Source organism: Podarcis erhardii, assembly GCF_964252035.2.
Source record: "Podarcis erhardii genome assembly, chromosome: 4".
Lineage (NCBI taxonomy): Eukaryota > Metazoa > Chordata > Lepidosauria > Squamata > Lacertidae > Podarcis > Podarcis erhardii.
In genome coordinates, this window is record NC_138508.1 from 4739880 (window position 1) to 4765708 (window position 25829).

Sequence of the window (25829 nt, forward strand, 5' to 3'; positions counted from 1 at the left end):
TTGCTGAGGAAACTCAAGAGCAGGCACCAGGTGAAATCATTCAGGCCCCAGAGGTGCTGGAAGACTCAGTGGCTACAGGTGAGCCTCCCCCGGGGCCCAGTAACCCTTCGGCCTCTCCTGACCTGCAGAGGCTTAGGGCAGAGAGGCGAAGGGAACTGGTGTCTCCCAGGAGGAGTGCTCGCCTTAAGGCCAAGAGAGGCGGGGCTTCTGGGGGCCGGGACCGCCCCCGGCCTTAGAAGAAGATAAAGGTCAGGCAGCCCGGTCCCAGGTTGCGGGAGCAACGTCGTTGTGAAGTATCTGCTTTACCCAGTCCTTGTTCGGCACTCCCAGTGTGCCTGTTCCTCGCCCGGCTTCCTGCTTATGCCTTACCAGTGTTCCTGTTCCCCGCCTGGACTCCTGCTTCTGCCTTACCAGTGTTCCTGTTCCCCGCCTGGACTCCTGCTTCTGCCTTACCAGTGTTCCTGTTCCCCGCCTGGACTCCTGCTTCTACCCTACCAGTGTTCCGGTTCCTCGCCTGGCTTCCTGCTTCTGCCCTACCATCGTTCCTGCTACCCCGTCCGGCTCCCTGTTGATCTTGGCCTACGGTAATAGTACCTCATCCCCCCTGGGACCAGCACAGTTTGCTCCCGCCTGACCCGCACTCCCCCTTCGTAGGGGTGCGTTCGGGAAGAGCCAGAGGCCATGGCTGACCAGGCGGCTGCACTGGTGGATTTGGCCCAGAGGAACCAGACCTTGACTCACACCGTGCAGCAGCTCAGTGACGCGGTTGTGGCACTTCAGCAACGCTTGGAGGCCCTACCGGCTCCTGGGGCCGACGCCCCGGCTCCTGGCAAGTACCCAGTGGCTTTGCCTGAGAAATTTGATGGAGCCCCGGCCAGCTTTCCCATGTTCCTGGCCCAGGCCAAGCTGTATATTCAGGGGCGAGCCCGGAACTTTCCTGACGACCGCACCAAGGTGCACTTTTTGATTAGTTTGTTAAAGGACCAGGCGGCCAAGTGGGCGTTGCCGCTACTCAGGCAAGACTCCCCCTTGCTGGCAGACTATACGGGGTTTTGCAATCATTTGGAGGCCGCGTTCGGCAATCCCCAGAAAGGGAGTCAAGCCAACCGGGCGATTCGGCGTTTGAAACAGGGCAAGTCCACGGTGGCCGCATATACCACGGAGTTTCGGCTGCTGGCACAGGACTTGACCTGGAATGATTCGGCACTGCGGGACCAGTATCTCGAGGGGCTTTCAGACGAGGTACTGGACCAGTTGGCCACAATGGAACTCCCCACCACGCTAGACACTCTCATTCAACGGTGTCTACAAATAGACGATCGGTTGGAGGATCGTCGTCAGGCCCGGGGTCGCCGACACTTCCAGTTCACGGCACCAGCTTTTTCCAGCAGCCCCACGGTCACAACTGATTTAACGGAGGAGCCTATGCAGCTCGGGGCAGTGCGGCCACGCCTTTCCCCTGCAGAGAAGGCGCGGCGTCGGGAGGGAAATCTCTGTCTTTACTGTGGCGGAAGTGGACACTTCGCTCGGTCTTGTCCAGAGAAACGCCAGCCGCAGGGAAACCGCCAACCCCAGTAGCTGATGGCCCTAGCTACCGGGGGTCCCAAACAGCACAGAATGGGGCCGCACCAATTGAATTACAACACCTTATGGTTCCGGTACATCTATACCCTCCAGGAGGGCCATGGATTCTTACCCATGCTCTGGTGGATTCAGGGGCAACCCGCTCTTATATGGACGCTGCTTTTGCTGCCCAGCATCGGGTGCCACTTCGGAACAAGCCAGAACCGGTACAGGTGGAGGCAATCGACGGACGGCCACTGCGTTCGGGCGCCGTCACTCAAGAGACCCAGCCCCTGGTCCTGTGCCTCCAGCAGCACCGTGAGATACGAACTCTGGATATTGCTTCCATGCCCCGGTTCCCCCTGGTGCTTGGGATGGACTGGCTAGAGGCTCACAATGTGCAGATTGACTGGGTCAAACGGACTGTACACTTCCCAGACCCCAATTCTCCTGCTGAGACTGAGATGCTAGCAGCTGCGCCCACTGAGGAGGCGGCTGCGATGCTCCCCGCTGAGTACCGGGACTATCACGACGTGTTCGAGGAACGGGGGGCAGACCAGCTGCCGCCGCATCGGTCCTTTGACTGCGGCATAGACCTCCAGCCCGGAGCGCCTCTACCGGTGAGTCGCTTATACTCGTTAACAGAGCCAGAGCGCGAGGCTTTGCAGGACTTCTTGCGCAAGAACCTGGAGCGTGGGTTCATTAGACCCTCTACCTCGCCCACCGCTGCACCAGTGCTCTTTGTTAAAAAGAAATGTGGGGAGCTCCGCCTTTGCCATGATTACCGGGCCCTGAACAAAATTACCATCCCGGACCGGTACCCCTTGCCCCTTATTTCGGAGTTACTGGAGCGGGTGCAAGGGGCGCAGGTGTTCACCAAGCTAGACCTCCGGGGAGCCTACAATTTGATTCGGATCCGCGCCGGGGATGAGTGGAAGACAGCATTCGGGACCCGGTACGGACAGTTTGAATACCTGGTTATGCCCTTTGGTTTGTGCAACGCGCCTGCTGTGTTCCAACGGTACATCAACCACGTGTTCCAGGACTTGCTAGACAAGTACGTGGTGGTGTACTTGGATGACATTCTGGTTTACTCCCGTGACCCGGCGTGCCACGAGGGCCATGTCCGGACCGTGCTGCAGCGCTTGCGCGAGCATCGTCTGTATGCAAAGCTCAGCAAGTGCGAGTTCCATCAGCAGTCAGTGGACTTCCTGGGTCATCGACTCTCACCAGGTGGGGTGCAAATGGATCCTGGGAAGGTGGCAGCGGTTCGAGAATGGGCGGCACCTCGGAACCGCAAGGACCTACAGCGTTTCCTGGGGTTCGCCAACTATTACCGGACCTTCATTGCGGATTATGCTCACCGCACCACCCCGTTGACCCGGCTTCTGCGCCCCAAGACGCCGTTTTCCTGGGACAAGGAGGCGGAGGAGGCATTTCAAGGGTTGAAGGCCTGTTTCCAGAGAGCGCCAATCTTGCAACATCCGGATCCTTCTCGACCCTTTGTGGTAGAGACTGACGCCTCCAGTACGGCTCTCGGTGCCGTCTTGTCTCAGCAGCACGGACCGGAAGCGCCACTCTTACCCTGCGCCTTCTATTCCCGCCAGCTCCTTCCAGCGGAGCGTAACTATACCGTGTGGGAGCGGGAACTGCTGGCCATCAAGGTGGCCTTTGAGGTTTGGCGCCACCATCTTGAAGGAGCAAGACACCCGGTGGAGGTGAGAACCGACCACCGGAACCTGGAATACCTCCAGACCACCCGCAAGCTGAACCAAAGGCAGATCCGGTGGGCGTTGTTCTTTTCCCGGTTCCAGTTCCGGATCCGCTACATCCCTAGCTCCCAAAACCAGAAGGCGGATGCCCTGTCCCGGAAACCTGAAGACAACGCAGACACGGTTCAGCAAGCAGCACCCACCACGATCCTACCACCAGCTGCGTTCCTGGCCACCCAGGAGGTCGAGCCACTGCAGGCTCGGGTGCGGGAACAGCAGCGGGTCGACGCTTGGGCCCAGGAACGACTCCGGGAACTGGCCGAAGGATCATGCCCTCAGTATCCAGGGCTGGTCTCGCATCAGGGTCTTCTGCTGCACTACGGGCGCCTGTACATCCCACCAGGGCCGCTGCGGGCTGAGGTTCTCCGGATGACCCATGACGCTCCAGCGGCGGGGCACTTTGGGCGGTATCGGACCACCCATCTGGTAAGCCGTGAGTTTTGGTGGCCCCGTTTAAAGGCTGACGTGGCTCGCTACGTCGCTGGTTGTGACGTCTGCAGGCGGGCCAAGGGGCCTACCGGGCGACCCCCCGGCCTCCTTCAGCCGTTGCCGGTTCCACCACGTCCTTGGCACACAGTTTCTCTAGACTTTGTAGTGGAGTTACCCCCGTCTCGTGGCTGCACCTGCCTTCTAGTTTTCTCCGACCACTTCACGAAGATGGTGCACTGTGCCCCCTGCCCATCCATACCCTCAGCTAAGGAAACCGCGCAGCTGTACCTTCAGCATGTCTTCCGCCTGCATGGCCTACCTGAGCGTGTAGTATCCGACCGCGGCGTTCAGTTCACGTCCCGGTTTTGGCGTGCTTTGCACCAGGCCCTCGGAACAGAGGTCTGTCTCTCATCTGCTTACCACCCACAGACTGATGGCCAGACGGAACGGGCGAACGCGGTACTGGAACAGTACCTCCGGTGTTACTGCAGCTACCAGCAGGACGACTGGGTCGACCACCTAGCATTGGCGGAGTTCGCTTATAACAACGCGGTGAATGCGTCCACCCAGCAGACCCCGTTCCAAGCCAGTTATGGCCTTCATCCACGGTTGTTTCCGGATGTGCTGCCGGCATCTACGGTCCCTGCGGTGACAGAGTGGCTTCAGGAGCTCCAGTCCCAGCAACAGCTGTTGATGGAGCAGCTGCACCAGGCCAAGGAGGCGTACAAGGTCCAGGCCGACCGCCACCGCCAGGTGGGGCCGGAACTTCACGTCGGTGACTTGGTATGGCTTTCCACTCGCCACCTCCACCCTTCTCGACCTTCGCGGAAGCTGGACGCCCGGTTCACCGGCCCGTTCCCTATCGTGGACCAGGTCTCGCCTGTGGCATTCCGTCTCCGGTTGCCAGCAAACCTGAAGGTTCACCCGGTATTCCACAGGTCCCTTCTGAGTCCGGTGGCCCCACCCGACGAGTTCCACCCGGACCGTCCCCGACCGCAGCCAGTCTTGGTGCAGGGAGAGCCTGAGTACGAGGTGGAACGCATTCTGGACTCCCGATACCGCAGGGGAAGGCTGCAGTATCTCATTGACTGGAAGGGGTATGGGCCAGAGGACCGTTCCTGGGAACCAGCGGTCAACGTCCACGCACCTGCCTGCATCCGGGAGTTTCATGCAGCGTATCCCAGCAAGCCGGGTCCGGGCCCTCAAGTGAGGGGGGGGCCTGGGAGGGGGGATGGTGTGATGGCCTGGGATTCCGAGTCTGAGAGTGATCCGGAGGAATCCCAGCCGGCGCAGGAGTCCCCGCCTCCAGGGCCGGCTGAACTGGGGCAAGGCCTAGTTGCTGAGGAAACTCAAGAGCAGGCACCAGGTGAAATCATTCAGGCCCCAGAGGTGCTGGAAGACTCAGTGGCTACAGGTGAGCCTCCCCCGGGGCCCAGTAACCCTTCGGCCTCTCCTGACCTGCAGAGGCTTAGGGCAGAGAGGCGAAGGGAACTGGTGTCTCCCAGGAGGAGTGCTCGCCTTAAGGCCAAGAGAGGCGGGGCTTCTGGGGGCCGGGACCGCCCCCGGCCTTAGAAGAAGATAAAGGTCAGGCAGCCCGGTCCCAGGTTGCGGGAGCAACGTCGTTGTGAAGTATCTGCTTTACCCAGTCCTTGTTCGGCACTCCCAGTGTGCCTGTTCCTCGCCCGGCTTCCTGCTTATGCCTTACCAGTGTTCCTGTTCCCCGCCTGGACTCCTGCTTCTGCCTTACCAGTGTTCCTGTTCCCCGCCTGGACTCCTGCTTCTGCCTTACCAGTGTTCCTGTTCCCCGCCTGGACTCCTGCTTCTACCCTACCAGTGTTCCGGTTCCTCGCCTGGCTTCCTGCTTCTGCCCTACCATCGTTCCTGCTACCCCGTCCGGCTCCCTGTTGATCTTGGCCTACGGTAATAGTACCTCATCCCCCCTGGGACTAGCACACCGGGTCTCGGATTCTGCCAGTCATTTCCGCCAATTCCATATAGTCCATCACCTTCATCTGCCATTCTTCCCGGGTGGGTAGATCTTGTGTCTTCCAGTATTTCGCAATGAGTATTCTTGCTGCTGTTGTAGCATACATAAAAAAAGTTCTATCCTTCTTTGGCACCAATTGGCCGACCATGCCCAGGAGGAAGGCCTCTGGTTTCTTCAGGAAGGTATACTTAAATACCTTTTTAATTTCATTATAGATCATTTCCCAGAAGGCCTTGATCTTTGGGCATGTCCAACAAAGGTGAAAGAATGTACCTTCCGACTCTTTACATTTCCAACATTTATTGTTGGATAAATTTTTGGTGTCATGTTCCACCTGTAAACCATTTTCATTATATTCTCTCTTAAGGCATTACAAGCCGTAAATTTAATACCGGTAACTATTCCCAGTCAGCCATCATAATGTTATGCCCAACGTCTTGTGCCCATTTTATCATAGCTGATTTTACCGTCTCATCCTGAGTATTCCATTTCAGCAGCAAGTTATACATTTTTGACAAATTCTTTCTTTTGGAGTCTAGTAGCTGTGTTTCCAGTTTTGATTTTTCCATCTGAAAGCCATTTTTTTTTGTCCAAATTATAAGCCTCCATTATTTGATAATAATGAAGCCAATCACACACTTTATTCTTTAACTTTTCAAAGCTCTGTAATTTCAGTTTATCTCCTTCTTGTTCCAAAATTTCCCAATATTTCGGCCAACTGGCCTCCATATTGAGTTTTTTCTGAGCTTTCGCTTCCATTGGAGACAGCCACCTTGGGGTTTTATTTTCCAATAAATCCTTATATCTTATCCAGACATTAAAAAGAGATTTTCTGACAATATGATTCTTAAATGCTTTATGTGCTTTGACCTTATCATACCACAAATATGCATGCCATCCGAATACGTTGTTAAAACCTTCCAAATCCAAAATATCAGTATTCTCAAGAAGTAGCCATTCTTTCAGCCAGCAAAACGCCGCTGCTTCATAATACAGTTTAAGGTCTGGCAGGGCAAATCCACCTCTTTCTTTAGCAGCAGTTAAAATCTTAAATTTTATTCGAGGTTTCTTGCCCTGCCAGACAAATCTTGAAATATCTCTCTGCCACTTCTTGAAACACATCATCTTATCTATAACTTGCAGTGTTTGAAACAAAAACAGCATTCTAGGCAATACATTCATCTTTATAGCAGCAATTCGGACCAGCATTGATAATTTCAAATTTGACCATATTTCTAAATCCTTTTTCACTTCCGACCAACATTTTTCATAATTGTCCTTAAATAAGTTCACATTTTTAGCTGTCAAATTCACCCCTAAATATTTCACTTTCTTAACCAATGTTAATCCTGTCTCTTTCTGGAACCTCTCTTTCTCAATCTCTGTTAGATTTTTCTCTAGCACCTTGGTTTTCATTTATTCAATTTAAAACCTGCTACCTGACCAAATTCTTGAATTAGTTCCAGTACTCTTTTAGTACTGGGCTCTGGTTCCTGTAATGTCAGTTCCAGATCATCAGCAAATGCTTTCAATTTGTACTGTTTTGCTCCAACTTGTATACCTTTAACCAATTGGTCCCTTCTGATTGTATTTAACAGAACCTCCAGAACAGATATAAAAAGCAATGGGGAAATTGGGCAACCTTGTCGTGTTCCTTTCTCTATTTTAAATTCTTCTGTCACTACGTTGTTCACAATTAACTTAGCCTTTTGTTCTGAATAGATTGCACCTATACCGTTCTCGAACCCCTGACCGACCTCCATCCCTTGTAGGTTTTTCTTCATAAAATTCCAAGAAATATTGTCAAAGGCTTTCTCCGCATCCACAAATATAAGGACAGCTTTAGTATTGATGTTCACTTGTAGTTTCTCCAGAATATTATGTTCCTTGTATTGTCAGACAAATGTCTGCCCGGGAGAAAGCCCGCTTGTTCTTTATGAATTCCTTCTGCTAATACCTTTTTCAATGTTTTAGCCAATATGTCTGCAAAAATTTTGTAATTAGGGCATGTCCACCAGAGGTGAAATAATGTTCCTTCATTTTCTTTACATTTCCAACATTTATTATCAGACGAATGGTATATTTTGGCAAGTTTAACTGGGGTCATGTACCATCTATATATCATTTTCATTACATTTTCCTTCAGAGCATTACATGCAGTGAAGTTCAGCCCAGTGGTCCATAACCTTTCCCAGTCCTCGAACATAATGTTATGCCCAATGTCCTGTGCCCACTTTATCATAGTCGATTTAACCATTTCGTCTTGTGTGTTCCATTTTAACAGCAAGTTATACATTCTAGATAGTACCTTAGTCTTTGGTTCTAACAATTCTGTTTCTAACTTCGATTTCTCCACTTGGAACCCTAACTTTTTGTCATTTTTAAAAACTTCTTTAATCTGAGCATAATGTAACCAGTCTCGCACTTTGTCCTTCATTTTCTCCAAACTCTGCAATTTCCAATTGTCTCCATCTTTTTCTAATATTTCCCAATATTTTGGCCATTTGGCCTCCATATTGGGTCTTTTTCGGGCCTTAGCTTCCAGAGGTGAAAGCCACCTTGGAGTTTTATTTTCCAATAAGTCTTTGTATTTTGTCCAGACATTAAACACTGCTTTCCTGACAATATGGTTCTTAAAGGCCTTATTGATCTTAACCTTGTCATACCATAAGTATGCATGCCAACCAAAAGCATTGTTAAAACCTTCCAGGTCCCGTACGTCAGTGTCTTCGAGAAGTAGCCAGTCTTTTAGCCAGCAGAAAGCTGCGGCTTCATAATACAACTTTAAGTCTGGCAGGGCAAAGCCCCCTCTTTCTTTCGCGTCTGTTAATATCTTAAACTTAATTCTGGGCTTTTTGCCCTGCCAGACAAATCTAGATATATCTTTCTGCCACTTCCGGAAGCACTCCGTCTTGTCCACAATCTGTAGTGTTTGAAACAAAAACAACATTTTTGGCAATACATTCATCTTAATAGCAGCAATTCGGCCTAACAAAGAAAGCTTCAGTTTTGTCCAACTATCCAAGTCTCTCTTAATTTCAGACCAACATTTTTCATAATTATCCTTAAATAGACTCAGATTTTTTGCTGTTATGTTTACCCCTAGGTACTTTACTTTTTTAACAACAGTTAGTTCTGTTTCTCTCTGAAACCGTTCTGACTCTGTATCTGTCAAATTTTTTCCCAACACCTTGGTTTTCTGTTTGTTTAATTTAAATCCCGCCACCCGACCAAAGTCCTGAATCAATTGTAATACTCTTTTCGTACTAGATTCTGGCTCCTGCAGGGTCAAAACTAGGTCATCTGCAAAAGCTTTAAGTTTGTATTGTTTCGCTCCGACCTGAATCCCTTCCACCAACCGGTCCCCTCTGATCATGTTCAAGAGCACCTCCAGAACCGAAATAAATAACAGAGGGGAAATCGGGCAGCCTTGTCGTGTTCCTTTTTCAATTTTGAACTCTTCTGTAACCACATTGTTAACTATCAATTTGGCCTTTTGTTCTGAATATATTGCATCAATCCCATTCTCAAACCCTCGTCCCACTCCCATTTCTTTTAAATTTCCCTTCATAAATTTCCAAGAAATATTATCAAAGGCCTTCTCCGCATCTATAAAAATTAGCACTGCTTTTGTGTTTATATCTGTTTGTAAAAGTTCCAGAATGTCAATAATGTTCCTTGTATTAGCAAACATGTGTCTACCTGGGAGAAAGCCTGCTTGGTCTTTATGGATTACCTCGTTCAAAACTCTTTTAAATCTGCTTGCCAAGACATCTGCAAATATTTTGTAATCCACATTTAAAAGGGAAATGGGACGATAGTTCTTGAGTTGTGTCTTTTCAGTTTCCAGTTTTGGTATCAATGTGATAAAAGCTTCCTTCCACGATTCCGGCACCCTCTTCCCCTCCATAATTTCGTTGCAGACCTCCATCATTGGTTGGATCAGGTAGTCTTTTAATGTCTTATAATACTTGGAGGTCAGGCCGTCTGGCCCTGGAGATTTGCCCAATTGCATGTTCTGAATGGCTTGTTCAATCTCTTCTCGTGTTATTTTGTTGTTCAGGATTGATCTGTTTTTTTGTGACAATTTTGTTAGTCCATTTCTTTCCAAAAATTGTTTAATCTCAACCTCGTCTTGCGGCCCTTGAGTATATAATTTTTTGAAATATCTCTGGAAGCACTTTCTGATTTCCATGGGGTTCTGAATATTTCTTCCTTCGATTTCTAGATTTGTAACTGTATTTAATTTTTGTCTCTTCTTCAGCTGCCACGCAAGCAGTTTCCCACATTTATTCGCCGATTCAAAAGTTTTTTGTTTCATTAATTTAATTTTCCACTCTATTTCCTGGTTTATCAGTTTAGAATATTGTGCTTGGCAGAGTTTAATTTCTCTCAGAATCGGCTGTGACTTCGGATTTGATCTTAACTTCTTCTCCAGTTCTTTGATTTTCTGCAGGGTCTTGTCTTTCCTTTCATTTTGTATCCTTTTCTTTACAGCGTTCTGTTGTATCAAGAACCCCCTCATCACAGCTTTGCTTGCGTCCCAGATAGTTCTTTTTTCCACCGTAGTGCTCATGTTTATCTCAAAGTAATCCTTCAAAGCTTTTTGGGCCTTCTTAATAATCTCCTGATCTCTAAACAAGTTGTCATTCATCTTCCATCTAAAGGAACCGGTTGGCAGTAGTGTCATGTCCATCTTCAGTGCATTATGGTCGGAGCAGGTCTTTGGGCAGATTTCCACTTTTCTAACCTTGGGTGCCAGACCTCTAGTTATCCATATTTGGTCGATTCTTGTCCAAGTCAGCTGGGCTTCAGAGAAGAATGTTCCCTCTCTTCCCAGGGGGTTCTTGGTTCTCCAAATGTCAATCCAGTCCATATTGTCTGTCATTTCAAAAAAAAGTCTTTGGTAGTCTGCCGTCTTTTGTAACATTTTGGTTTTGTGACTTATCCATGTTAGTCGATACGACCCCATTCATATCTCCCATCATAATGATGTTGTTGTAGTCCAGATAGTCCAGCATAATCTCATGCAACTTCTTGTAAAATTCCGATTTCCCGTCATTTGGTGCATAAATTCCTAGTATCAGAATCTTTTCTCCTTGATGTTGTATCTCAATTGCTAGAATTCTTCCATGCTCATCTTTGAATAAAAATTTAGGTGACAGGCTCTCTTTTGCATATATCACCACCCCTCGCTTCTTTACTCTGTCCGAAGATATAAATTCTTGGCCAAGTCTTTTGTTTATTAACACCTTTCTATGGAGCCTAGTCACATGTGTTTCTTGTAAGCAAATAATGTCCAATTGTTCTTTTTTTAATATATGAAAAATTTTCCTCCTTTTTTCCGGGATGTTACAACCATTAATATTCCAGCTCAAGAGTTGCAGAGACATCCTGAATAAATCTGGTTATTTTTCGGGGGGTGGTACCTTATTCACTGGGTCTTCAAGATCCAAGGGTGCAGGTACCTCTGGTGTTTCAGGCCCTGGAGGTAGCTCAGTTCCTTTGTGAAGGTCCTCTCCATATGCGTTCAGAAATTTATCTCTATCTTCCAATGTTCTGATTTTAATCTTCTTCCCTCTAAAGGTGAAAGATAATCCTTGGGGGAATTCCCACCTAAAGATGATTGAGTTGTTCCTTAGCAATCTTGTCAGCTCCAGATAGTTAGATCTAAGATCCAACAGTTGTTTAGGAATGTCCTTGTAAATCTCAATTCTTTTGTCCGAAATGTCCAGTGACTTTCCGTAGTGTAGGCCCAGAATCTTGTCCCTTTCCTCCTTTGACCTCAATATTATCAAACAGTCTCTGGGCTTCTCTTTCTTTATAAGTCTTCCAAGCCTGAAAGCTGAAACAATTTTAAAATCCTTTTCCTCTAAGTTCCAAAATTTGGAGAATTCTTTAGTCAAAAACTCAGCTAGGTTGCCTTCTTCCACTTCTGGTATCGCCCTTATCCTTAAATTACTCTCCCGGTTCCGCAATTCTATCATAGAAAGATAGATCTGGTGTTCACCTACTTGTTTGCAGAGTGGTCTTACCTCTTGTTCTAAATTTTCAAGTTTTTGGCTGGTATCTTCAGCCAATTTCCGATTTTCCCCTGCAGCCTCCTTCAATTCTCCAATTGCTTGTATATTCTGTGCTACTTGTCCAGTTAATTTATTTAAACATTCTGTGTTTTGGTCAATTTTATATGTTTGCTCATCTGCAAAAATTTTGTAATCCACGTTAAGTAGAGATATGGGGCGGTAGTTCTTAAGCTGTGTCTTTTCAGATTCTGTTTTTGGTATAAGTGTGATGTAAGCTTCCTTCCACGACTCAGGTGCTCTTTTCCCTTTCAGTATTTCATTGCAAACGTCCTTTCGTGGTTGTATTATCCATTCCTTCAATGATCTGTAATATCTTGCAGTCAAACCATCTGGTCCTGGTGATTTACCTAATTGCATATTCTGAATAGCCAATTCTACTTCCTGATCCATTATTTTATAGTTCAACATTAGTTTATTTTCTTGTGAGTTTTTTGTAAACCGTTTAATTTCAGAAAGCGATCAATGTCTGTTTCTTTCTGCGGCTCCTGTGTATATAGCTGTTTAAAATACCTCTGGAAGCACTTTCTTATCTCCCCTGGATTCTGTATATTCTTTCCTTCCACTTCCAAATTTGTAATGATATTAAGTTTTTGTCTTTTTTTTCATTTGCCAGGACAACAGTTTCCCACATTTATTTGCCAATTCAAAAGTCTTTTGTCTCATTTGTTTAATTTTCCATTCTATTTCCTGATTCATCAATTTCATATATTGTACTTGGTATAACTTTATCTCTTTCAGAATCTCCTGTGATTTTGGTTTCGCTCTCAATTTCTTTTCTCCTTTTATTTTCTCCAAGATTTTGTCTTTTTTCTCATTTTGTAGTCTCTTTCTAATTGCATTCTGTTGTATCAAGAATCCTCTCATGACTGCTTTACTTGTGTCCCAAATTACTCTTTTCTCGACCGTTGTATTCAAATTTATTTCAAAATAGTCTCTCAGAGTTTTTTGGGCCTTCTTGATCACTTCTTCATTTCTAAATAAAGTGTCATTCATCCTCCATCTGAAGGATCCAATTGGTGTTAGTTTCAGTTCCATCTTAACAGCATTGTGATCAGAGCAAGTTTTAGGGCAAATTTCCACTTTTCTAATCTTCAGAACCAACCCTCTAGTTGCCCAGATTTGGTCAATTCTTGTCCATGTAATTTTAGCCTCAGAAAAGAAAGTTCCCTCTCTTTCCAGAGGGTTCTTTAGTCTCCAAGTGTCAGTTAAGTCTAAAGTGTCCGTCATATCAAAAAAGGTTTTTGGTAGTCTACCATTCTTGGTAACTACCTGTTTCTGTGCTTTGTCCATATTGGTAGAAACCACTCCGTTCATATCCCCCATCAGGATCAAATTATAGTCCAAATAGTCCAACAGAGTCTCATGTAGCTTCTTAAAGAATTCCGATTTCCCCTCATTTGGTGCATAGATGCCTACAATTAAAAATCTTTCTCCCTGTGATTGAATTTCAATTGCCACAATTCTTCCATGCTCATCTTTAAATTTGAGTTTCGGTGATAGGCTTTCCTTTGCATAAATTACTACTCCTCTTTTTTTAACTTTGTCCGATGAAATAAATTCTTGTCCCAATTTTTTATTACTGAGAATTTTCCTGTGTAGCCTAGTCACGTGTGTCTCTTGTAGGCAGATCAAGTCCAATTGTTCCTTTTGCAATAAGTGGAAAATTTTTCGTCTCTTCTCGGGCAAGTTACAGCCGTTAATGTTCCAGCTTAATATTTGTAATGCCATGATGTAATTACTCTGCTTTTCCTCCAACTGCACCCTGGAGTTGTTCTTCGTCTGTTGATTTCACTCTATTGTCTAATCCAAAGGATAAGTTCGATACATCCAATACCAGTGCTCCCGGCTGTTGTCCCGTCTCCTTCTGTAGGTCTTCTTCGTACTTGTCCAAAAATTTAATTTTGTCTTCCACTGATTTTATCTTTATCTTCTTTCCTCTGTAGGTAAAGGATAGGCCTTGGGGGAATTCCCACCTGAAGTTGATTTTGTTCTTTCTCAAGTGACCCACTAAGTCATTATAGTCCCATCTGAGCTCCAAGAGATGCTTCGGGATATCCTTAAAGATCTCCACTCTTGATTGTGCGATTTCCAAAGATTTATCGTAGTGGCAGCCCAGAAATTTATCTCTTTCCTCCTTGGATCGTAGTGTTATCAGACAGTCCCTTATTCTATTTTTATCTTTCTTTCCTCCTCTTCCAAGTCTGAAAGCTGTCACGATTTTAAATTCCTCCTCATCCAGGTTCCAAAAGTCGACAAATTCTTTGGCAATAAAGTCTGTCAAGCTGCCCATTTCCAACTCTGGGACTGCTCTGATCCTCAAGTTGGTCTGTTTGTCCCTAAGCTCAATCATAGACAATTTCAATTTATGTTCATCAAGCTGTTTCCATAAATCTGGAATTTCCTCTGATTCCAACTTTAATACTTTAGATTCTGTAGCAGACGCCTTACAGTCTGCAGTTTCGGCCTTCTCCTTGGCTTCCTCTGCGGTTTGTTTTATCTTTTTATTTCCCTTTATTAATTCCTGGATAGATTCTGTATTTCAATTCATAGAGGTAACTGCAACCTCCACTCTCTTATTTAATTGCTCCAATGATGCATTTATTTTTTCAAATGTTTTAACAAAAGTCTCCTCTGTAATCATCACCTTAGATTGTGCTGGAGCAGCTGGAGATGAGTTAGATGAGGCCGAAAGGCCTGCCGTTGACTGCCTTCGAGACTGCTGCCACTGTCTCCCAGATCTCAAAGTCCCCTCCCGAGAGTCTTTACCATCTGCCATAACAATTGAGGAATATCAAGGTCACTCTCACAGTCTCACAGTCTCACAGTTCTATTTTACCAGTGGAAATTTCCCTTCTCCAGCCCTTACAGCAGTTTCAAAAACTTCCTCTTGGAGGAGGTAGTTACAATGTATCCTTAAAATTCTTGTTACTTTAAAGTTCTTTAAAGTTCTTAAAGTTTTCCAAATACTTCCAATTGTAGCCAAATTTTGTTACTTTCAGTTTCAAACCCTTCTTTTAAAAGTTTAAGAACGATTGGAAACAAAGACTCTACTTTCTCACCCAAAAGAGCTCCTTCAAAGTAGCAATCTCAATGTTCCATTGGCAGACCAAGTCCAGGTTTAAAGTGGTGGATTTCTCTAGTCTTAAAGTCCCTTCCCTGCAGGTTTAAAAGTGTCAGAAAGAGCACCCCCCTCTTTCTCCCTGCTACAAGGGGGGGGGGATTTAATCTTTCAAAAGTCTGGAATTTAGATCTTATCCATTCGGCTTTCCAAGACTTCACTTGCAGCCTCTTTGCTTTGTACTATTTACAAAAGCAGAAGGCGAACTTCCTGTTTAAGCCTTCCCACTGTAGCGCCAAATTAAAGTCTTTCTTTTGAAGTAGTTTCAAATTAAAGTTCTTTAAAAAGTTCCCTTGATAGTCTTCCGAATTGTTCTACTCATGGGTAGTTGTTTAGAGTCAAATTGTCCACAGGAAAGAAGTTAGCGCTATCCGACCACAGCTGTGTGGCTTCACTCCGTGAAAAAAGCGATCGCCTCGCAGCACCGCGCCGCTCTCCCTTATCCGCTCCAGAAACCCCGAAAAAAGGGGGGGTTCCCCACGGAAAGGGGGGGCGCTAAAGGTGCAAATGAGGCTTATTTTATTTCTAGATTGATAACTGAATGCAAAAATAGGTATCTAAGCAGAGTACAAAAGAGAACAAATAGCGGCCTGGATTCACCTAACCAGCCCCATCGGCTGCAAAATGGCGCCTGCCTCCAATTCCTCCCCTTCTCCATGCCCCCATGAACCCCTCGAATTTGGCTCTAGTTCTTAGGAGGGAACAGCTCAGGAGGAGAGGAGAAAGTGGATCCTTCCATTGGGGAAACTGGAATGCATGCCTATGCAGAATGACTTGATTTTTTTTTTTTTAAATAATTTTTATTGGGTTTTTACATTTTATAACAACAGACACACACACAAAGACAAAGACAGACAAAGACACAAATACAATTACATACCCTAAGTTTCTTTACCCACTTTCATTGACTTCCCCCCACCCCCTCCTCTTACATCCCAATTCCAAAATTAATTCAGCAAGTTCTTACCTAACCTCTTAAAGATATTCACATTGCTTTTAAAAATTAAATTCTTTTGTTTATCTATATTCAACTATCCAATTCTCTTATAATCATTAATTTCTTTTTTTTTAAGGTCGATCTAACTTCCCCTTCACAAATTTTCCCTTTATTATATTAATTATAGGTCACATTGACCAAGTAAAACAAAACATAACATTTTATAATTCTATTCTCTCCCCCCCCTGCCCCGGTTTCTGTCCCTTCCTAGACAAATGTCCAGAAAACAAACAAAAAATATTTCTAGCCCGGATTCCTCACGTCCGAGGCGTCTGATTCTCTGTCAGTCCCTCTCTGCCAGCTATATTGGTAGTCCTCTTTGATGGTCCTAAGACCCCGAAGGAGTTCAGTCAGAGTCAGATCATATTTTCTTTCATTCAGAATGTTGAAGAGTGTTTGCTGCGAAAGGCCATCTAGTTTTCCATACTCAAGAGAAAAGTCCCAATCATATTGCTTTGTTCTTTCTAGTTTTAATATTCCAAGTACTCCAGGGGCTTCTCTCTTCTTCTTTCTCATCTTTCGCAGGTCTGTAATCCAAAGGTCTTTTTGCTCATACTCTAACGCTGCAGATTCCTGGTTGATATTTTCCACTTGTAGTGTCTGAACTCCTTCTTTTTTCTCTGTCAATTCCAAAGGCATCTCTTCCTGCTCAGCTGCAGAATTTTTATCATACATCTCCTTTGTGCATTCAGCAGAGTTGTTTGTTTCAGGATTCAAGGTCATAAAAACTTTACTTAGAGCCATACTCTGCTCCTGCAAGATTCCCACGAGAAAGAACATTTTTTCTATCTCCGCCAGTAATTTTCCCTCTGCAGCCATTGTAATGTCACTAATTCCCCCTAGGGGGCTTTCAGTTATTTAGTAGTCCTTTTCCAATAATCTGTTACTTTGTTATTATCAATACTTTGTTTCCATTCGCCTCAGTCCAAATGTATCAGCTTTAATTCCAAGAGTTATTAAATAGCAAAATTCTTTACTTTGTCCGCCCGTTTGACAGCTTCTTTGACAGCTGTCAAACTCCTTTCACTTCTTCCTCCGGGACCCAAATAGGACACTCCCGGGTTTTTTGGGGGGGATACACACAAAGTTCCAAATTCCCTTTCTCTCCAGCACAAAAATCTTGTTCTATCAAATTTGTGAGAAACTTTTAAATCTTCAAAACAGTATTCATTCCGCCTTAATTCTCCGTTCCTTGCTTTAAAACGTCTATAAGTAGAGGGGGTGCGAACTTCCCTTTAACACATCCCCCGATCGTGCCGAATTCACAGGATAAAATTTTTAAAGTCCAAATTCCACTACTCACGGGTCCTTTGTTATCCAGTCCAAATTTTGGGAAGAAAGTCAGCGCTCTCCGGCCATGGCTTGCGGCTTCGCTCTACTGAGGTAGCGGTCTACTCTCAGCACCACGCCACTCTCCGTACCCTCTCCGCAGCCTTTAAAAAGGCTCTTCGTGGGTCGGGGAGGGCGCTTAAGGTGCCCACCGAGTCACCAAGTCCGCAGGCTTCCGCGCCTGCGGTTTCTGAGGGTCCCCGTGTCGCCGGCACGGCAAGACCCGTCCTCAGCAGAGCCGATTCCCTCCGGAGCTCGGAGGGAATCCGCCATTAGCCGTTCGCGCTAACTCGGAAGTCCTCCAGAATGACTTGAATAACACAAGGTGGAGTACAACCTATTTGCACAAAAACGAATACCCATAATTTAAACTTAGAATAAAATAAGCATCCATAAATAAAATGTGCAGCAAAGCAATCCTGTTGAAACAACTCCCCTGCGTGAGTGCCTTGCTCCTGCCACTCACCACCTGGCCCAGGGCGGGGCCTGAAGCCTCATAAGGACGGTTGCTGCTGCTGCTGCTGCTGCTGCTGGCCAGGTGGACTTGGAGCGGTGCAATGTTCTTTTTAAAATGTTTTTTTTTAAAAAAAAAAATTCTTTTTTTTCCCTTTTGATTACAGTGGTACCCCTCAAGACGAAATTAATCCGTTCTGCGGGTGCCTTCGTCTTGCAGGGATTTTCGTCTTGCGGAGCTCCGCTATCAGCGGATCAGCTGATAAGCGGTAATTGACAGATAAGCGGCTTAGCGGATAAGCGGCAATTTGCAGATAAGCGGCTTAAGCGCCTTTCAGAAAAGGCAAAAAAAAGGGAGACCACGAAAAAAATTTCGTTTCGTGAGAAAACCCCATAGAAAAAATCTTCTTGCGAAGCAGAAAAGATATCAGAAAGCCCTTTCGTCTTGCGCGTTTTTCGTTTAGCGGGGCATTTGTCTAGCGGGGTAGCACTGTACTTTTTTGTGGGGGGTGGGGTGGATGTTTGGTTGGGTTCGGGAATTTCTTTGATTTTAATGTGTTTGCAATTTTTACAGTTTTTTGTTTGTATTGTTTTATTGTGGGTTCTTTCTGTTTTTTAAGGGTTTTATTTTGTTCTTAAGGGGGGTCAGGGCTGCCAGCCCACAAAATAGCTGGGGCATGTTCCATGGGGGGGATGCACTGGGACAACCGCTCTCAGTGATCACGGGTAGGAGGAGGTTTAGTCGTTGTTGGAGGACTATCCCTGCCTCCAGGCCTGGTACTGACTGGACGGATACTAGAATCAGCAAGGGATACCCACATGACCTGAAGGTGCTGCTGTGCAATGCCAGGTCAATGATTCATAAAACCGCGACCCTTCCCCTCTGCATGGAGGTGGGACCGATTCAGATGGTCCGCCCCACCACTTAATGGCTCCAAATGGTTTCCAGAGAGGGATGCTTTATCCCATGTTGATGGCCTTTCAGCTGATTCCCTGGTGGCCCGCTGGAATGTGGAGTTAACCAGGGCTATTGACTGTTTGGCTCCGAAGCGCCCTCTCCGATTGCATGGAGCCCAGACAGCCCTGTGGTTTTCCACGGATCTGAGGGAAATGAAACAATCAATGAGACGGCTAGAGCGCCGGTGACGGATAACTCATTCTGAAGCTGACCGGACACGGGTTAGAGCTCAATGTCGAGCCTACCAAGTGGCGGTAGCAATGGCAAAGAAGACTTTCTTCGCCGCCTCTATTGCATCTGCAGAAAACAGCAGCAGGAGACTTTTTCAGGGGGTTCGCAATTTAGTGGAACCACCTGCTACATCGGGGCCCAGTATGGGCCACATGATCTCCTGCAATGATTTTGCAAAGTTTTTTGCAGATAAAGTCGCTCAGATTCAGGAAGAGGTAGACTCCACCGTGGGAGCAGGGCCAGGGCGGGAGAGTGCTAGTGTCCTGTCTAGTCAGGTTTTGTGGGATCAGTTGCAATCTGTTACCTTCGGGGATGTGGACAGGCTGCTTGGACAAGTGAAACCTACCACCTGTCTCCTTGATTCATGCCCATCCTGGCTTATAAAAGCTAGCCTGGAAGGGCTGGGAGATGGGCTTCGTGGGGTCGTGAATGCTTCTCTCTGTGAGGGAGCCTTCCCAGACCCGCTGAAAGAGGCAGTTATCAAACCGCTTATTAAAGAACCATCTTTAGATGGTGCCAATATGGCTAACTATCGCCCAGTCTCAAATCTTCCATTCTTGGGCAAGGTGATTGAGCAAGTGGTTGCTGAACAACTCCAGGCACGCCTGGAAGAAGCGGACCATTTGCATCCCTTCCAGTCGGGATTCAGGCCTCATCATGGGACTGAAACTGCCTTGGTCGCACTGGTTCGATGATCTGCGGTGGGCTAGGGACAAATGTGAGAGCTGTTTCCTAGTTCTGCTGGATCTCTCAGCAGCATTTGATACCATCGACCATAACATCCTTCTGGAGCGTCTTGAGGGGCTGGGAGCTGGGGGCACTGTCATAGAGTGGTTCCGCTCCCTCCTCCTGGGCCGTGTCCAAAAAGTGGTGGTGGGGGATGAGTGTTCAGACCCCTGGGCTCTCACTTGTGGGGTGCCTCAGGGTTCCGTCCTCTCCCCCATGCTTTTCAACATCTACATGCAGCTGCTGGGAGAGATCATCAGGGGGTTTGGGCTGGGTGTTCATCAGTATGCAGATGATACCCAGCTCTACCTCTCTTTCAAATCGGAACCAGTGAAGGCAGTGAAATTTCTGTGTGAGTGTCTAGAGGCGGTTGGAGGATGGATGGCGGCTAACAGATTGAGGTTGAATCCTGACAAGACAGAAGTACTATTTTGGGGGGACAGGAGGCGTGGTGTGGGGGACTCCCTGGTCCTGAATGGGGTAACTGTGCCCCTGAAGGACCAGGTGCACAGCCTGGAAGTCATTCTGGACTCGCAGCTGTCCATGGGGGCACAGGTCAATTGTGTGTCCAGGGCAGCTGTTTATCAGCTCCATCTGGTATGCAGGCTGAGACCCTACCTGCCCGCAGACTGTCTCTCCAGAGTGGTGCATGCTCTAGTTATCTCCCGCTTGGACTACTGCAATGTGCTCTATGTGGGGCTACCTTTGAAGGTGACCCGGAAACTACAACTAATCCAGAATGCGGCAGCTAGACTGGTGACTGGGAGTGGCCGCCGAGACCATATAACAGCGGTCTCGAAAGACATACACTGGCTCCCAGAATGTTTCTGAGCACAATTCAAAGTTTTTCTGCTGACCTTGAAAGCCTCGGTCCAGTATACCTGAAGGAGCGTCTCCACCTCCATCGTTCTTCCCAGACAGTGAGATCCAGTGCTGAGGGCCTTCTGGCGGTTCCCTCACTGTGAGAAGCCAAGTTACAGGGAAGCAGGCAGAGGGCCTTCTCGGTAGTGGCACCCGCCCTGTGGAACGCCCTCCCACCAGATGTCAAAGAGAAAAATAACTACCAAACTTGTAGAAGACATCTAAAGGCAGCCCTGTTTAGGGACACATTTAATGTTTAAGAGATTATTGTATTTTAGTGTTTTTTGGAAGCCGCCCAGAGTGGCTGGGGAAAGCCAGCCAGATAGGCGGGATATAAATAATAAATTATTATTATTATTATTATTATTATTATTATTATTATTATTATTATTATTGCTATTATTAACAGGAAGGAAACAACAGAGCATTGTGTAGCAGATCATATTTCTGCTGTCTCAGAGGAGGACATTTCCCTTTTTCTTTTAGAGTCCAGTGTGCTTTGAAGATGTCGCTGTTCGTTTCACGGACGAGGAGTGGGCGTTGCTGGATCCTGACCAGAGAGCTCTGCATAAGGACGTCATGGAGGAGAATCGTGGGATCGTGGCCTCTCTTGGTAAGGCTCCCTGTGGGATCGTCCTATCTGCCAGGAAATTCAAAAAATATGTCTATAGACCAACCTCACATATTTTCACAGAGCTCAATAGTGGCCCCTATAACACCTGGGAACCTACCACCCCCACAATAAACAGTAACTTAACAGTTTTTTCTTTGAACAATCTTCTTCAAAATATTCCTTTTTCTACCACGAGTGGGCTGGTGTGAACTTTCCAGGCCATCTTCAGTGTCAGCTTCAACCTTCCACAATTTTGACCACTGCTATATATCAGACAAAACAACATTCAACAAGTCTTCAGAATCTAATAATAAATATGTTGGTAAAATGACAAACAACACAGGTAATGAACACACACCCAACTCCCTTCAGTTCTTTTCCATTTGTTCCTGAGGCTCTAATCCCTTTTTGTCTCCATTGCAGATTCTGATGAATTGGAAATTGAGAGCAAAGGTGACCACGATAAAATCCCCAGGGAGGAGAAGCCACATAAAAATTTGGAGTGTGGAGAAAGCTGCAGTCAGAGCTCCAATTCCACTTCCCATCAAGAAAATCTCATTGGAAAGAAACTCTATCAGTGCATGGAATGTGGAAAGAGCTTCACTCATAGCTCCTCTCTCACTTCCCATCAAAGAATTCATACAGGGGAGAAACCCTATCAGTGTGTGGAATGTGGAAAGAGCTTCACTGATAACTCTTCTCTCACTTCCCATCACAGAATTCATACAGGGGAGAAACCCTATCAGTGTGTGGAATGTGGAAAGAGCTTCAGGAACAGTGCCCATCTCACTTCCCATCACAGAATTCATACACGGGAGAAACCCTATCAGTGTGTGGACTGTGGAAAGAGCTTCAGTCAGAGTGCCCATCTCACTTCCCATCAAAGAATTCATACAGGGGAGAAACCATATCAGTGTGTGGAATGTGGAAAGAACTTCAGGAAGAGTTCCAATCTCACTAAGCATCAGAGATTTCATACAGGGGAGAAACCCTATCAGTGTGTGGAATGTGGAAAGAGCTTCACTCGTAGCTCCTCTCTCACTTATCATCAAAGAATTCATACAGGGGAGAAACCCTATCAGTGTGTGGAATGTGGAAAGAGCTTCAGTCAGAGCTCCAGTCTCACTAAGCATCAGAGAATTCATACAAGGGAGAAACCCTATCAGTGTGTGGAATGTGGAAAGAGCTTCCGTCAGAGCTCCGATCTCACTAAGCATCAAAGAATTCACACAAGGGAGAAACCCTATCTGTGTGTGGAATGTGGAAAGAGCTTCACTGACAGCTCCTCTCTCACTGCTCATCAAAGAATTCATACAGGGGAGAAACGCTATCAGTGCGTGGAATGTGGAAAGAGCTTCACTCACAACCACAATCTCACTTCCCATCAAAGAATTCATACAGGGGAGAAACCCTATCAGTGCGTAGAATGTGGAAAGAGCTTCACTCGTAGCTCCTCTCTCACTTATCATCAAAGAATTCATACAGGGGAGAAACCCTATCAGTGTGTGGAATGTGGAAAGAGCTTCAGTCAGAGCTCCCATCTCACTTCCCATCACAGAATTCATACAGGGGAGAAACCCTATCAGTGTGTGGAATGTGGAAAGAGCTTCACTGATAGCTCCTCTCTCACTGCTCATCAAAGAATTCATACAGAGGAGAAACTTCCCATCAAAGAATCCATACAATGGTCAGAAAAACCATTATACAGCTTTAGGAAGCCAGGCAAATCCGCACCTTTTTAACCAGGCTTTTGGCTGATTGACATCTAATGCCCTTTTAATATGTGGTGGGTTTTTTAAATATTTTTTTATGTTGTAACCATCCTGAGACCTGTGGGTGTAGGGAATAGGAGCCATCTCTTAAAGGCCTAGGGGTCTTTGCCCCACCCCCAATAAAATATTTAAGGATGCCACCCCCCAGTTTTTGGTGTGTTTTTTCATACACAACCTTTTATTCTTCTGCAACTTGGCATACAATTTCTTTTTCAATTTGCCCTCTTAAAAAAACAAACAAACGCAGAAAGGTCATGAGGAAAACAAAATACAAGAAGATACAAACATGGACAGGTCCCATCTTTGTGGGCAAAATGGAAAAGTTGCTTTGAATCAGGCTTTCCCACACCTGGGTCCCCAGCAGCTCCCGGACTATAGTTCCCATCTTATATATATAATTTTATTAATTTTCCAAAACGGTTATACAAATTGCACAAATTTCCATACATTTGATTCCTTTTTGACTTCCTTCGGCTTCTCTGATAATCATCCATATTTACCTCTCAGTTACGCATTTCTCTGATTATATTGCCATTGATCTTCCCTCCCACCTCTATTGCCTTTTAACAATATATCTCAACTTTTACAGTGCTTCTTGAAACCCCGCCAGCGTTGTTTGCACATCACATATTCTTTTCAGATATTCAACAAATTTCCCCCAATCCTCGATGAACTTTTGGTCTCTAAGATATCTAATTTTTCCAGTTAATCTATCCAATTCTGAATAGTCTGTCAACTTCAGTCTCCATTCGTCTATCGTCGGAATTTCTTCTTGTTTCCATTTCTGGGCCAGTAAAGTTCTTGCTGCTGTAACCGCATATTGAAAAAGTTTACAGTCTTTCCTTCTTATTTCATTAAGGACTACAGTTCCCATCATCCCTTCCCACTGGTCCTGCTAACTAGAGATGATGGGAGTTGTAGTCCAAAAACAGCTGGAGACCCAAGTTTGCTTTAAAGGGAAAGTAGGCTGGCCCTGTGACACCCTCTGCTGGACAAAAGCACTACCCCAGAATCTGACCCACCCCCAGTACTCCTAATTGGAATTTATAGAGCGCAAAACTGAAGTTTGATCGGCACTTCTACCTCTAGGGAGCTTCTAGGTGCTTTCTGCACCACCTAGAGTACCCACAGAATTGTGGCTTCTACTGGCAACACACACAGGAGAACAAATGAAAGACAAACACAAGAGGCAGGAAAAAACCTGGAAAGGGCCATACCAAATGGACATCAGTGTGAAGAGGTCACTTTTCTCACTGCTGAACAATGCCACAGGTAGAGGAGATGGAATGCTAGAAGTGTCTCTGGGGCAAGGGAAGCTGCTGGGAAATTGAACTACGGGCTCAAAATATTACTTTTTTAAAACGTTGCTGCCATTATAGGCAATGCCATTCTAATGGCATGCATGCTGTAAAACAGAAGAGCAGTCAAGTACAACCTTCCTAGAGTGAACATGTTTACACATGGGGAGGGATGTTTGTCCAGCCAGCAGGTCAACTTCCTCTTTCCTTCTGGGCTGGGACAGACTTCCTCTGCATGTGACTAGAGGTGGGTGTGGCCTCACCTGTGCAGGTAATGACAAAAGCACAGGGCAGGGCAGCCATCTCTCTCTCTGTGACTACATGCATCGAAGACACAACATCTATTAAGCCAGAGATGCCCTCTTGGCTTCCAGCCAAGAGAGGAAAAAGGGACTGTCTTCTTAAGAACAAAATAAAAAAATTCCTTCCAGTAGCACCTTAAAGACCAACTGAGTTAGTTCTAGGTATGAGCTTTCGTGTGCATGCACACTTCTTCATCTGAAGAAGTGTGCATGCACACGAAAGCTCATACCTAGAACTAACTCAGTTGGTCTTTAAGGTGCTACTGGAAGGAATTTTTTTATTTTGTTTTGACCATGGCAGACCAACACGGCTACCTATCTGTAACTGTCTTCTTAAGAGATAGACTCCAAGTGTATGTTACTTCATTAAGCTAAGTCTGCCTTCTGGGATCTGAGTGTGAACAGAATGTGAGTAAACTCTTTTTATATTTTTGTAAAAGACTGTGTCGTCTCTTCTATTTTATGAGGGAATAAGGGGAAAATACCAGAACAGTTATTATAGAGGCTTTAGCGAGCCTGAGCAAAGGCAGACGCTGCAAATTTAAAATAAAAGGGAATGTTACTCTGCTGATATTGTGGAAGTTGTTAACACAAGTTGGATAAGGATATACTCAGACAATATATCCTTTCCTGCATCCCTGAACATTCCCACAAGTGCATCATATGATGGATTGTGCAAGGCAGGACTTACCTGGCGCTCCACCAATATTTTATCCAAGTCAGCACCACTGGGTCATGTGGTTTCCAAGTTAAAGACATAAATTTCCCTCCTTTGCACAAGTTCCAGCTTGTCAATATCCTCATTTATGCTTTTAAAAATTTATTTGCCCTTCATCTGAAGTTTTTACAATATAAACATACAGGATGAAAGCATGGCTTTCTCAAAAACAAGACAAGCCAGAGAAATCTCTCCTTTTCTCCTTTTCTTTTTTTGGATGGAGTTACAAACTTTGCTGATCAGTGGACTGTTGTGGAAATTGTGCATCTCGATTTCAGTAAGGCTTTGGACAGAGTCCTCTGTGATATTTATGTGAGGAAGCTGGTAAAATGTGGGCTGAATGAGGTATATGTCTTAGGACATCAAACTGGGAAAGAGGATTTTAAACTGACTGAAGAGGTTTTATGCCCTTGGGAATTTGGTCTCTTAAATCTACCCCTTCTCCTTCAAAATGAGACTGAATGAGGTAACTGTTAGGTGGATTTGACTGACCGAACCCAAAGAGGACTCCTTCATGGTTCCTCCTCATCCTGGGGAAAAGTGACCAGAGGGGTGCTGCAGGGTTCTGACCTCGGCCCGTTGTTGTTCAACATCTTGATAAATGACATGGTTGAAGGAA

General features: G+C 45.8%; 2 protein-coding genes across 2 annotated transcripts in view; one reads left to right on the forward strand and one right to left on the reverse strand.

Moving 5' to 3' along the window:
* LOC309340611 (uncharacterized protein) overlaps nt 1-22862 on the forward strand; it is a gene marked incomplete at its 3' end in the record, with an annotated part of 78393 nt that extends 55531 nt beyond the window's left edge. The window contains exons 5-6 of the mRNA XM_081859496.1: nt 20994-21120; nt 21544-22862. Of these exons, the coding sequence (XP_081715622.1) occupies nt 20994-21120; nt 21544-22862 (1446 nt within the window). The remainder of the gene's footprint in view (nt 1-20993; nt 21121-21543) is intronic.
* Nucleotides 1-25829, reverse strand: part of LOC309340996 (uncharacterized protein) — a 126097-nt gene that overhangs the window by 66446 nt on the left and 33822 nt on the right. The gene's annotated exons all lie outside the window — the stretch shown is intronic.